The sequence below is a fragment of the Filicampus tigris genome, chromosome 5, assembly GCF_054856515.1.
Source record: "Filicampus tigris isolate MCC_2025a chromosome 5, RoL_Ftig_1.0, whole genome shotgun sequence".
Lineage (NCBI taxonomy): Eukaryota > Metazoa > Chordata > Actinopteri > Syngnathiformes > Syngnathidae > Filicampus > Filicampus tigris.
Window position 1 is genome coordinate 3,656,138 of NC_141221.1, and position 13,995 is coordinate 3,670,132.

General features: G+C 39.7%; 1 protein-coding gene across 6 annotated transcripts; it reads left to right on the plus strand.

The window, feature by feature from the left end:
• The first annotated feature begins 4,279 nt into the window (after positions 1-4,279).
• slc2a11b (solute carrier family 2 member 11b) lies at positions 4,280-12,738 on the plus strand. Of its 6 annotated transcripts, none has more exons than XM_086029997.1 (13): positions 4,320-4,406; positions 5,954-6,006; positions 6,538-6,716; positions 6,952-7,112; positions 7,509-7,633; positions 7,723-7,852; positions 8,596-8,744; positions 8,943-9,136; positions 9,319-9,429; positions 10,240-10,341; positions 10,449-10,524; positions 10,616-10,743; positions 12,464-12,738. In XM_086029997.1, exons 3-13 carry the CDS (start codon positions 6,678-6,680, stop codon positions 12,656-12,658), a joined length of 1,410 nt encoding a protein of 469 aa, XP_085886123.1. In that variant the 5' UTR covers positions 4,320-4,406; positions 5,954-6,006; positions 6,538-6,677; the 3' UTR covers positions 12,659-12,738. The 6 variants fall into 6 exon arrangements, with proteins under 6 accessions (XP_085886120.1, XP_085886123.1, XP_085886125.1 ...); XM_086029995.1 differs by having other exon boundaries at positions 4,382-4,406; positions 5,908-6,006; XM_086029996.1 differs by lacking the exon at positions 4,320-4,406 and adding an exon at positions 5,453-5,596.
• The last annotated feature ends 1,257 nt before the right edge of the window (positions 12,739-13,995 follow it).

The window sequence follows — 13,995 nt, forward strand, 5'->3', positions numbered from 1 at the left end:
CTATCTACACTATTGGCCCTATTTTCGTGCTGAGCGCAAGTCGAGCGCAAAGCTCAGTGTAACTGTGTGTATGGGTGGAGTTTTCTTTCGTTTGGTATTTTGCTCGACTTTGAACAGGTAGAATTGGGCGTAACGGCTTGTTTCCGCCCTCATGCCACATTCTGGGATGGAAGTAGTCTTTTCTCGGCCAATGCTAGCCATATCCATCTTTTGCATCAATATCAGGTACACAGGGATACACCCTGGTTGACATTGCAGAAACAGAAATAGACTTGCTGGGGTCTGTACATCACATGGTGGATGAACTGCAAGATTTCCCCTTGCGGATGATGTAGTCAGATGCCTTATACCGATGCCTTACTACCATCAAACAGCAGAGGTGGGAATTCCGTCCCTGGGACGGAACGGTCTGGGCGTCCGTCCCGGACGGTCACCCATTTTGTGGACGGTCAAACAGAGGGCGAGAGCTCTTATACAAAGGATGGACTAAGCAAGGACGGAGGTAGGTTTAGGTCCGTCCCTCTAATTGTCCCTAACCGGGTCGAGTACCGGCTCACATGTTGCGTTGGGTTCTTTTAAAAAACAAATATGGCAAGGTGAAGTCATACACAATCTCTAAGAAAAAACACAAAACAGGTATTATGAAGAAAGTGGTACAACACACATTGAGTAGTCATACACTGTACCAATTCATGTATGCAGAAAAAAGATAACTAATCACGTAGACGGACTGCCCAGCTCTGCCTATATGCCTAAATCTGGTTTGGTATTATTGTTTTAAAACATGAAGGAAAGATGAGCAATGTTTTGAAATTATTTAGGCCAAAACCATTGTCCTTGTATAGACTAACTGAGGGAAAAACTAGTGACCTTTCTGTAGTGTTCAGAGACCGCAATTCAGTTCCGCTGAAGAAAACACAATAAGATGGGAAGCAGCTGGGAAACAGCTAGAGGGGAGATAACACAAACACACAAATTCCATTGATCTCTCTTAAAATGTCTTGTGATTCTCAATCGTCCTTTTCTTACAAAAGAGTTTTTGACAATTGTGTTAATTACCCAGTAGTCCCAAATCTGTTTTTTCTTCACAAGTTGGTCTGCTGACCAGCCTCAAGGTCTGTTTTTACACAAAATTGTCATTCATACTGTTTCTAATCATATGACGAAAAACAAACTAAATTGTATTTTGGATTTAAATTGAAATAGTTCAAACATCTATATCATTGCAAGATGAAACATTTGACTCAATTACTGAACACAAATATTTGACGTTTGAGTGCAAATTTACACGCTTATCAAACTGGTAGTCTACATACTGAACAAAAAGTCAGACTGTGCATGCAGTCTTTCCTTTTTTTGTTGTTGTTTGCCATTAGTTTGGTTAACTTTAGTGATGTCACCCTTTTCCCTTTCTTCCTCAGTCCTTAACCTTGTGCTTGGATCAATTACACCTTATCTGAACGTTGGATTTCATTTGGATATCTTATTCTGCTGATTATGTAAGGTTGGGTTCAACTTGTTCCCTGGTCTGTCCATAGGTTTTGAGTAATGCGTTTGTTCCTGGTTCACTTAACGTCCACACCAGCATGTTTAACATCAAACCAAAAGTTGCCCAGTTAATGCAGACAAAGTCGAAAGGGTCGTCCCATGCTTAACAACCCAGTGGGTTTAACCAAGCAGATTTAGATTTGAATGAAACTTGATGTACTTGTTGATAGTGATGGCACAACACTAAATGTCAAGGAGTTAGAAAGCAAGTCTATTTTGTGCATTTTTCCCCTGCTGATTTAATAAAGCGGCTGTCAACTGCACAAGGGCGCCAATTGTTCAACTAGAACTCATAGTCTTAATTTTGACAGCTCTCAAGCTTTTGATGTGTTATTGTTACTCTGTTTGCATAGCTTAACCATGTCCCTGGCTTTTCAACTTTTCCTGCTTCTTTATGGATATTATTCTCATGCTGCCATTTTATTGTATTACAAAATATAAAAATATTTACCAGTGTCTTATTCCTGCGCTGGGTTTCCAAAGCAAGCACTTTTAAGCGACAGCATTGATTTTTTTTAGAAAAGTCACCATGGTCAATTAAAAAAAAAAAAAAACCGTTATACAATAGAGGAAGCATTACATCTGTTTCAAAATGTTGACAAGGATGAGTTTTGGGACAGAGAGTCGGAGCAAGAGCAGCCTCACTCCAGTGCAGAGCTGCTGACGGCGGCACGGTTCCGGGAGTGTTAGGGAACGTCAATAAAGTGCAGAGACACCCAACCTCCGCACGGTGGCAATGCAATACCATCTGCAACAGACGGGACTCGAAGAGGAGCTCCGAGCTACAGTACATCATTTACATTTAAAGATACTCAGACTTTTAATTAATAAAATACCTTTAATAGCTTACTCGAACTACGACCAATTGCCACCAAAATTCATACGCACATCTCCACTCGTACCCACTTAAATCTCTGAAAATATCAAAACAATCGCCACAGTATTTTGGTGGTGATTGGTCATAGTTTGCTTACATTAAGCCACATTAATTTTTTTTACACGCACATTAAACATTTTAAACTGTCCTATCAAAGAAAAAGGACGGCTCTAGCCTCTAGGAGATCGAGTTTTAGAATTCGGTTACTCCTAGTGTTAAACAAAGGAACGATCCAAGTCCCCGTTACGGATTTGGGCTAAAGTTGCATCACATGAGCAGAAGCTTCGGTACCTTTCGACATCGAACGCGGAAGTGCTGCGTGCCTATAGCCCATATCACATAATAAAAGACATAAAGCATGAAAGGACCATAGCAACATAACATAACAATAATAACAACAATACAATATCTCAGGTACTACTGGGTCAATCTTCACAAAACAGGTATTATTGGAAAGGCAATTGAACAAGTATCCTAAATCTGCAACCATTTAGAATTTTGGTATATCTATTGAATAGTCATAGAAAGTTGAATGTATTCAGCTCCTCTCCATAGATGCCAAACAACTAAAAAAGGCAAACTGTCAACCTGGTTGAGTTAAAACGCAATAACAGCTAAACAGATGTAGCTTATGTAACAGACTAGAAAGGAGGAGAAAACATTTTTATTACCAAGTCCAAATCCTCATATTTCAGCCTTTCAGATGTTATTTCTTTCTGATTCTTGTGGTCCTCCATAAATTTAGACAAGCTGTGCTTCAAGAAAAACCAGATATTCATGGACATCAGGTCAGACATAGGAAAACTCATCAACAGTTTTGTCCTTTCTCTGACATGTTTCACATTCAAACACTAACCCATGCGTAACCCAAATTTAGAGACTGATTCGAAGTTCCTCCAGTCCTATCCATGTAACTAAGCCACTCACAACATTTATATGCATGCATGCCAAAAAAATCTGTCGATGAAGCCTTGAACTTCTGGAAACAATCCTCTCAGAATGGTACCAGCCTCACTATTGAGCATACGCTGATTGGTCATGCCTTTTTTTTTTGATAAGGCAGCCCATATAAACCAGCATTTTCAACTTATTTCATCAGTTCATATGAGTCCATTTCATGATCCCACTTTTTAGCCCCAGTTTCAAAACATGTGCAGCATTGAGCGTAACCTCCCAAAGGATTATGCGATTAATGGGAAACCGGCCCGCCTTGCAGAAATGTAACTAATGTAGTCCAGATGATATTTTGGGGTTGTTTAAATGCCTTGCTGAATACTGTTTGTATTTTTGAAATCAGTTAACCAACTGCCCTTTCCCCTTCGTATCTATTTGTCACTCATTTTATTTGATTTGACTTATTGTCAATATTTCTACTTCAAAATCTGCTCTTTTATTGGAGTTTTTTTTCCATGGCCTTTTTCTTTTCGTTCCCATTATCTTTTAGAGCACTTACAGCCTATTATTGCCTTATTACTACAATAAGTTATCCATGGATGTTCCTTGTACTTTGCTCCACACATTAAGTTTTCTTCTTCTATATAATGAGCTGCAGATTGATAATTGTTTTCCCATGCTTCTCTCTGGTCAGAAAACAATACAGTTGGCATGCTAATATTTTTCTTTCTTCCAGAATAATCTGCAAAAAAAAAAAAGTTAATTTGATAGTTTATTTACATTCTCTCTAATTATATGTATTTTTTTGTGTTCCATATTTGGGTCGAATATCACAAGCCTCATAAGCCTCATCACAGAAATCACAAGCCTCACCCCCAAGAATGCAACTTGCGGGGTTACTGAACCACTCCCCCCTCTTTGGAGCAAAGATCATATGCTACACCTTATGGTAGCATTCCGTTATGCAAGACTTTTGTCTGAAGCGGAACATACATTATCCACGTTTAATCCAAACATAATAGCTTTTGTTTTTGGTACTTTTATCATGGAGATCAGTGAGGAACCACCTGCTGTATCAAAAAAAAGGGTAAGTCAAAATTGTAGATGCGGTTGCTGAATTATATCTAAATTAAATTTGATATATTTTAGACATCGATTGTTGTAAGGGAGTTCTAATAAGTATTACTGAAGGCTACTGATTTTCTTGATTAGACACTATAGCCCTTCCTATCGATCAACCCAACATGGCAATTCATTTGAACTGCATCGTACTTTCAGTTGGCAGTGATTCATTGTAAATTCCAAATGAAATCTGGCGTCGTGGTGTGGGTCAACAAAAATGTCATCAAAAACGCACAAGTCCGCATGGAATCCTCTACCTTTACAAGTTGTGTGATAATAGAACACAATAACCACCGCATACAGTATATACTGTATGTATTGGTCAATGAATAATCAATTTAACCTATGGCAGCAAAATTTTCCGAAACATTTATCTATCATATATAAACAATGCAATTAAATACTTCTTTTACTGCTGTTCTAATCCGCAAAACCCTGTGACCACCAATTCACCACTTTGCTCTCCCTTTTGTTTTTTAAATCAATCAAATCATGTTTTGTGTATGGTAACCAAACCGTTCATGCTGAGGATGGATGGATGCATGCATGGATGGATGGCTGCATGCATGGATGGATGGATGTGTATTCCAACACGGAGTGGGGGAGGAATATTCGGTTGTTTAAAAAAAGCACGGCTATGTGTAGACAAGGCCCCACAAGTAACGACTAAGGGCTTTTGTTATGGAATTATATGTTACAGCCATCCTGTCAGAAGTGGAATATCAATTTGTAGTTGAATGACCTTTATTGTTGACTGCTTTGAGGCACAGTCAAAAGTGCAATTTGCACTGTAAAATGCTCATTTTTGACTCAATGCATTACTATTTGAGTCCAGCTTTTCAAGGAAATACGCTTGTGATGTATGGACATTTCGTGGCCCCATGCGAGACATCTTCTCTAAGTGGGATGATAAGTTGATTCTTCACACGCTGCGTTCGCATTAGACACGAGAGGACTGGGTTGTCGCAGGATAAATCAGCCAGCCCCTTGTTAGATTCGACCTCATGAGGAGGACGCTCGGTGCGCAACAGACACTTTGGATACTACTGGCACACAGCAGCGTGCGCAAAAATGTCGAAAGAAAACGGGGAAAATAACTATGAATATACCCCTTTGTTAATTAAAGGGCCGGAAGAAACAAAGCCGGCATTGAAGGTATGTGAAGTATTTTGTTAAGTCTGCCATTTGTTAAGGCTGTATTTGGGTTACGCTGAAAATTTGAGACGCGAATGTTATGAGGATAAAATCCACGGACAGAAATTAATATTATGAGATAAAAATATAAGATAATTATAATAATAATAATTTAACACATTTAAAAATAATAATAATAATTTATAAATACTAACCTCGTTTGCCTTGCATAGGCCTTATGTTTTTTCTTTTCTTTTCAGCGTACTCTTTTGTAGCAAGAAACCGTTTGGTCACATTTTCTCTTGTTGTGCATTTCTGCCTTTCTCTGGCAGATCCCAAACAAAACCCTTCTTCTGTCTACGTTTGCTGCTTGTATAGGAGGGACCTTCCAGTATGGATATAACGTCTCTGTCATTAATGCACCCACCAAGGTAATGCTGCTGTTTTCTTCTGTGAACATGATCACATTTTGTTAAGTGTATTTTTTTATCTGGGAAGCACGGTCACCGTGTGATTACCACATCTGCCTCACATTCGAGAAGAAGTTTCCTGTATGAATCTCGACGCAGGCCTTCCTGTGTGTTTATGTTATACTGTACATTGGCGTAAGAGTGAATGGATAGTATAAAGGTATGGTATAAATGACCCCTCAGGATTGACTGGTAATCAGTCCTGGGTATTCCTCACATATCGCCCGAAGTGAACCGACCGCTATAGAATAGGGCTGCACAATATATTGAAAAAATATCGAGATCCAACCGTTGAAAAATCCAACCATCCATTCATCCATCCATCCAGCCATCTATTATCTGGACCAATTTGATAAAAACTGTAAATGGAGTGCACTATGTACATCATATTGTGTCGGCTTGCTGCTCAAACAGCTTTACACTCGCATACATTTGACATTTCACATAGCCTACACTTCTTTGCAGAAATGGGCACTTTACCCTTTTTTGTAGGTCCGTCCTCCCTCCGTGACCTGGGTACCCTTCCGTCCTCGTCCCTCTGCCATTATTCATAAAAATAAGTGTCCTGCGACCCCGTCCGTCCTCGTCCTTTTAAAGTGCTTCCGTCCCTACATTCCGTCAGTGCTGGACAGATGGACCGGTCCAATGGTCAGACGGAATGCCCACCTCTGGTAATTACAACTAATTAACTAAGAATGCTTATTTTGCTGTATGAAAAAATGCATTAGATAATAAAAATGTCATTTCTTTAGGTACATGTTAAATATCGCAATAATCTCGATATCACTACAGTCAACAACCATATCACATATCGCATGTTTTTTCCAATATCGTGCAGCCCTTCAAAAGTGTAGAAAATGGATTGATTGGTGGTATTCATCTTTTTGTCCCTTCTCATGTTTATAGTATGTGCAAAATTTCATCAACCAAACATGGACAGAGCGTTACCAAAGCGACATTGCACCTGGGGTTCTCACTTTAATGTGGTCCACTATTGTGTCTGTATTTACCCTTGGAGGACTAATAGGAGTGTCAGTTGGAGGAACACTGTCGATAAAGTTGGGAAGGTATGCTTTTTTTTTTTTTGGTGGGGGGGCGGGTTGTTTTGTTTTTACGTCATCATAAAAGCCTACTTTTAATTGGGTCACTCTGCACAACCTATCCAATTCAATAGCTTTGTGAATAATTCTGCCCTTACCAGGTTAATAATTCTCAGTGTTTATTGTTTGATGTCATTGCTAATACAACAGGACCACCTTTCAGTACACTTCTTTTTCCATGAAAACCCTTCTGACCGTGTCAGTCAAAGGATTTTTATCTTTGTAAAGGCAGAATTGTTGATACGGTTCATTGTACTGGGTCTCATGACATTGCCTTCCCGGCAATGACGTCATAATGGCATTACTGTACAAAATGATGTTGCGTGAGCATGTAATGCAGGTCATATGTTTGTGTTGGTGCAGGAAAGGGACATTGTTGGTCAATAATAGTCTTGCCATGATGGCTGCCCTCGTGATGGGTCTGAGCTACCCAACAGGAATATTTGAGCTAATCATCCTCGGACGTCTTCTCATTGGATTAAATGCTGGTACTTGACATTAATTCCTACTTCAAATGCAAATACGTGATTCTTATCCGATAAGATTTATGACTTGAATCTGTGTGTCATTTGCATAGGCATTGGCCTTTGTGTTCAACCTTTGTACTTGGTGGAAATTGCTCCAACAGCCATCCGTGGCCTCATGGGAATGGGAACCTCAGTTTTTGTGACTGGTGGAATCCTCACGGGACAAGTGATGGGCCTCAAGTAACGATATTTATTTTTTAAAATATTTTTTTAAATATTGGAGTACAGTGGTGCCTTAAGTCAAGAGTTTTGTTCCACGATCGTAACTCACAACACGCGTATCTCAAGTCATCACACTGAAAGGAATGTAAATGCCATTAATCCATTCCAGCCTCCTAAAAGCAACGCTCACGTTTGTGATGTGATTTTGATGAGGAAAATAACACTTACCGTGTTTTTTCAACGTGTGGTACAAGTACAACCAGTACATACCAGCGGGTATGCGTCCTCCCTCCACTGGTATGTGAAAGAATCACAAAATGAAATCAAACTGTGCATAACTATATGAAAAAGTATGGTGTTACAGTATGTGAAATATTCTTTTTAAAGTAATAAACTCTCTCAAGACTGTATATTTTAACAATGAAACTTTTTTTTTTTAATGTTGGTCACGACGGTGGTGCTTAGTCAAAAAGTTTGAGAACCAGTGCTCTATAATATTGTATTTAATTTAAAAAAACAGCAATGACATAATTAAATAAAATTTAAATAAATTTAGCAGGTTTTGCCACATTTTTTGCTTCCGTTCAGTGCACATTATACTGCTCCCTCTGGTGTGTGCTGCTTGGCAATAAACAGCTTGAATGAAGCCTCTTTTTTGAAGGAACATCGTAATTTGCGTGACTCGTTTCCTAAGGCACCACTGTGTGTGTCATTTAGGTGTGCAAGAAGGATGTTGCGCTAGCATTTGTTTTGTTGAACAGAGAACTGCTGGGTAAAGAAGACTACTGGCCCATTCTGCTCGCCACCACATGCATCCCAGCAGTCCTGCAGCTTGTGACGCTCCCGTGGTTCCCGGAGAGTCCACGCTTCCTGCTCATCGACAGAGGAGATTATGAGGCATGCAGAAAAGGTGAACTAAAACACTTCACATGAAGTGAGGTTGAAAACATGAAATACAAAGTGCCTAAAAATCGCTTGCAGCGGGAAGGTGTATCTTTCTCAGCAGGGTATCATGTGATCACATTTGATTCAGTGAACCTTGAGTAAAAAAAAAGGAAGAATGGGGACAACAACCCCCACGTGCTGCTTATCATCTGCTTGCATGCAGCCCTCAGGCAGCTGCACGGTGCAGCTGATTGCGATGGTGAAATGGAGGACATGGAGAAGGAGAAGAACAACCTGGACCAGGAAGGATTCAAGGCCAAGAAGCCATGGGAGCTGCTTGCAGACCGCAGCATACGCTGGCAGCTTCTCACCATCATACTTCTCAATTCCGCTCAGCAGCTGAACGGAATCAATGCTGTATGTAATGTTCTGCCTCTTTCATTAACAACACTGGGCCTTTTGTGTCATGCTCCAAACACCCATGTCATTCTCATCATTAGATTGTGGATCATATAACCAGTCTTCATTTGGCTAACATTTCCCTAAATTAAGATTGATTTGAATTTTAAATGTGTTATTCTCTTCTATTTTTGCTGCAGATTTACTTCTATGCGGATTATGTGTTTACGCAAGCAGGAATTCCCAGTGAGAGAATACCGTATGCAACAGTTGGCACTGGTGCCTGCGAATGCATCACTGCTTTAACCTGTGTAAGTATTTTCTACATCTAAGTTCTTGGTTTGACTGCGTCGGCATGGTGAACGAGTGGTTAGCGCATCTCAAGACAACTCAACTTTGTTTACAGAGCACTTTAAAAACAACCATGTTTACTGTTCATGCAGTGTTTACGTTGACGCACACACTACTTATTTTATCAGTTGAGTTTAGTTATTTTGAGATGTGATGCCATATAACACTTTCATTCATTGAGTATATTAGTTTGCTAAACTTATTTAGCTTCTGACCTTGTGTTACCTTCTGAGTCAGTTTTTATACTCAAAAGACATTCACAGAGATGAAACACTAGAATGTGAAATAAAGCCTCGTCCTCTATCCGGGATGTCTCCCAAAAATGATTAGCTATAGAAGGTCGCAAGGCATCTTTTCTGGACTCAGTCTAATATCCATCTTAATCTCAGTTAGTGCTGTGAAAATTTGCAGACATAAGTCGTGTTTTATCATACTGTAAAAACTGTGTAAAAAAAAAAAGAAAAGAAAACTCACCAGTGGTTGAATTCTTTTTTTTTTTTTTTTTTTTTGCTTTTTGCTTTGCTCGGGATTGGGGGTTTGTAGAATAACTGATGTCCTTCACAGAGAGAACATAACTTCTGACTCAGTAAATTAAAGCATAAGCTAGCGTCAGTACTGATTTGAGAAATTATCCGTTTATAATGCACGTTATCGCTGTGTATTAGAATGGAACAAAATGGAGAAAAGTAGCATGAAAGGTCAGTGACAGACTGAGAGAAAATGCTTTCATGCATTGTTTTCAGTCTTGTCATGTGCTGCATGTTTCACAGGGTTTGCTCATCGAGCATCTGGGACGGAAAGTGCTCATTACTGGTGGATATACGCTCATGAGTATCTGCTGCATTTTGTTCACTCTGACCATTACTTTTCAGGTACTGAACCACACATAGTCATTGTAAATTTAAAAAAAAAACACATATTGCTGTCACGTACTGTTTCTACTGTATATGACCTCTCTGTCTTCTTTTATTACTCTCAGGAGGTCAGTCCAGTTTTTCCCTACCTCAGCATGGCATGTGTGTTTGCCTTTATCCTGAGTTTTGGATTAGGGCCAGGTAACAATTTGCATTTTGTGTCAGTTCCGTCTTTACCAGAAGCAGGTTCATAGATGATCTTATTCTGGTGTCTCTGTTGTCTTCTCCGTAGGTGGTGTAACTAATATCTTGACTATGGAGCTGTTCACGCAAACTGCACGGCCTGCAGCCTACATGATTGCAGGCTCCATAAACTGGATTAGCTTCTTCTTCATCAGCATGATCTTCCCTTTTATTGTGGTAAGTAGCCAAACGTGACGTTAAACTGAATAAAGGGTATACAGCGGAACCTCTCAGGTCAAACTGCATCTGGGATGGTCGACCTCTAATTTGTTCTCATGTTATTATACTATAGAAAATACTGCACATACAAATAACCTATTCTAGGGTCAAACTACAGCCATCATTAATATAAATGTATGAGTTGTACCTTTTAACTTTCTTACATGTGTAATAACTGTGAAAAGACCACAGTAGAACTTAAAAAAAAAAAAAAACTTTATAAAAGCATGTGTTTCAATTTTCATTTGACTCCTTTTTTGGTGCCAATTTTTGTTTTGGTGTAATTGCATATTAATTTCTATTTCGAGTACCAAGACTTTATTGCAGTGTTCTAGCTCCATAGGAGATGAGCGCCTGTCCTTCCACGATCAGACGAATTTATATTGCCATGAAAATGCTCCTCTGCAGTTGAAGCAGGGATGTGATTACATTTCTCAAACTCAGCATTTTGCCCTCTAGTGGCCTGTATAAATCTTGGTTTTAACAACACTCTGCTGTACTGTATGCTGTACGCTCCTGTTTTCCAGAGCTGGGCATTTTACAAAAATTTATCGTAATTTCGCTTGCAGCCAGAGTACCCTTCCGCCGTCTGTCTATCCGCCTGTTTGTCGGCCGGACCAAATAGTAATCGCCTATAGGCTGCTCCGCCAATCATTTTAAACGGGCTTCCGTTTGCATTTCCATCAAACAACTTCGACCAACTTCCACTAGCACCCCCCGCTGAGCGTTATTTGAAACAAATGACTCAGCGTGACATGGAAGCCTCACCACGGCCGGACTAAACGTGTCTCCTTTTAGGACCCAGAAGTTGTCAAAAAGCCTCGGCCGCAGCAGCGATGGTTCCATGTACTGTTCTCTCTCCTCTTCTTCACGAATATGCGCAACCACACACATAAAAATAATCTCGAAAAATACCCCAAAACAGTTGACAATTGATAGCTTTTATCTGAAGTAAAACTACCTTAAAACAAAGGCGCTGGGCATGACCGGGAAGGGCGATGCCTTTTGAGATTTTACCGGAAATACGTCACGTCCACTCCATTCATTTAGTCCATTGAAGCCTCAATGTATGTTAAATGGCACTCAGTTCATCAATTTAGTCAAGATCAACAGGAGGTGCCTTTGAGACTCCATTTCACTCTCAAAAGATTTTCCATTGAACTTCATAGTAAATGTTATGACATTAAATACAAATTGGGCACTTTTTTAAAATAAATTAAATGGAATCAGACAATGTACATGCAAAATGTGTGAGCTTGCTGGCAGTTTGGACGTTTTTGCTAACGTTAGCATATTATGAAAATATGGTGGACCGTCACTTACCAACATGATTTGGTTAGCTTAGATTAGTGTACTGTTTAACAAATATATCTTGAATTTCCAAAAGGTTTTCTATTCCATTGATAATCATGGACCCAAATTAAATTTTTGATGGTTGCTGCAACTGACTGAATTGCAAAATCAATTAGGACTGAGTGCCAGGCGGTAATGCATAAACACGTTATCTTGTTTTGAAATCTGAAATACTTTAGACCAAAACCTTATTGTTCCCTGAAAATGATAATAAATCATAAACTCACCCAGTTGTGCTTTTATTTTTTCAGGAGCTGAATTACTGATGATGTAACATTTGAGAATGTGAGTCAAGCATGTGTATATTTGTGTTATGTTTCCACAGCTCGGTCTGAAGCAGTACTGTTTCCTTGTGTTCATGGCCATCTGCATCCTAGTGGCACTTTACATATTCTTCATCATTCCTGAAACCAAGAGCAAAACTTTTCTGGAAATCCAGAATGAGTTTATGACTGGGAGAAAACAGAAGATCCACGGCACTGATGGTTCTGGTACGACACTACTGTCAACCGCAATGTAATATGGACTGTATCTCACGACTCTCAAGTGACTATATATTTTTTATATTCATCACAATGCTGCCTTTTGAATTGTACAATAAAATCCTCCATTTTGTTACAGAGACGTATTCTTGATTTCTTCCGTTTTAATAAATGGTCTGGGATTTGCTAATTCTTCTCACGTATTTAAACTGGTAAGAGAACTTTGAATTTTTGTCTGGAGGGTTGTGAATTTGAAGAAGAAGAAACTATCTACACTATTGGCCCTATTTTCGTGCTGAGCGCAAATCGAGCGCAAAGTTCAGCATAACTGCGTGCATGGGAGGAGTTTTCTTTCATTTGGTATTTTGCTCAACTTTGCACAGGTAGAATTGGGCGTAACGGGGTGTTTGCGCCCTCGTGGCACACATTCTGGGATGGAAGTAGTCTTTTCTCGGCCAATGCCTGCCACATCCATCATTTGCATCAAAATCAGGTACACAGGGATACACCCTGGTTGACATTGCAGGAACAGAAATAGACTTGCTGGGGTCTGTACATCACATGGCAGGTGAACTGCAAGATTTCCCCTTGCGGATGATGTAGTCAGCTGTGCATGTGACGTGGGCAATTTTTCCCCGACAATGCGTCCAAGTGTGCAATAATAACCACACTATTGAGTAGGGGTGTAACGGTATACGTGGGTGTATTAATACGTTTCGGTATGGCATGTTCGGTTCGGTCCACTTGCGTACCGTTTCTGATCAGTTTTTATTATTAGCGCGAGCTTACGCACGGACGCTATTGACTGTTGCTCGCGGGAGAGGAGAGTGGCGGTACGAAAGAGGAGCCAGTACGCCAGAAGCCGTGATAAATCATAAATGCGTGGATGAATGGCATTATCATGGCATACGCAAACAAGCCAGCTCCAAGGTCCCCCCCGTACACTGAGGTCTCCTGTTTGGCTTTCCTGTTATAAATCGCAGATGGGGAAAGGTACGTGGATAAGTCCCAAAGTTGTGTGCCAACATTGCTACATGTGATCGGCGGCTATGTCGCAGGTAGCACGTCTAAAATAATACACTTAAAATGGCTTTGTTCTCGAATACGATGCATTCATGAACCTCGGAAACATCACAACTCAGCAAAACACAAATACGACCAAAAACACAGATAACCCAATTCGTTACAATATGCTGTTGTACATTCATTTCAATGCCTAAAAAGTGTATAGAATTTCATAAAGACTTTTTAAAGTTACTGTATTTTTTCATTATAAGAGTTTTAATATAGTAACTCTTATTGTATGTATTTTTTCCATCACAAAAAGTGTATACATGTACTGTGATGACAACTTGTCTTTAACTTGAATACTTAG

What these genes read in the sequence shown, in the direction of transcription:
- slc2a11b (XM_086029993.1), top strand. Translation starts at nt 5,513, where the DNA reads ATGTCGAAAGAAAACGGGGAAAATAACTATGAATATACCCCTTTGTTA. An exon ending in AAACAAAGCCGGCATTGAAG is followed by an intron (nt 5,597 to 5,907) that starts GTATGTGAAGTA and finishes TTTCTCTGGCAG; the next exon opens with ATCCCAAACAAAACCCTTCT. An exon ending in TCTCATTGGATTAAATGCTG is followed by an intron (nt 7,634 to 7,722) that starts GTACTTGACATT and finishes TCATTTGCATAG; the next exon opens with GCATTGGCCTTTGTGTTCAA.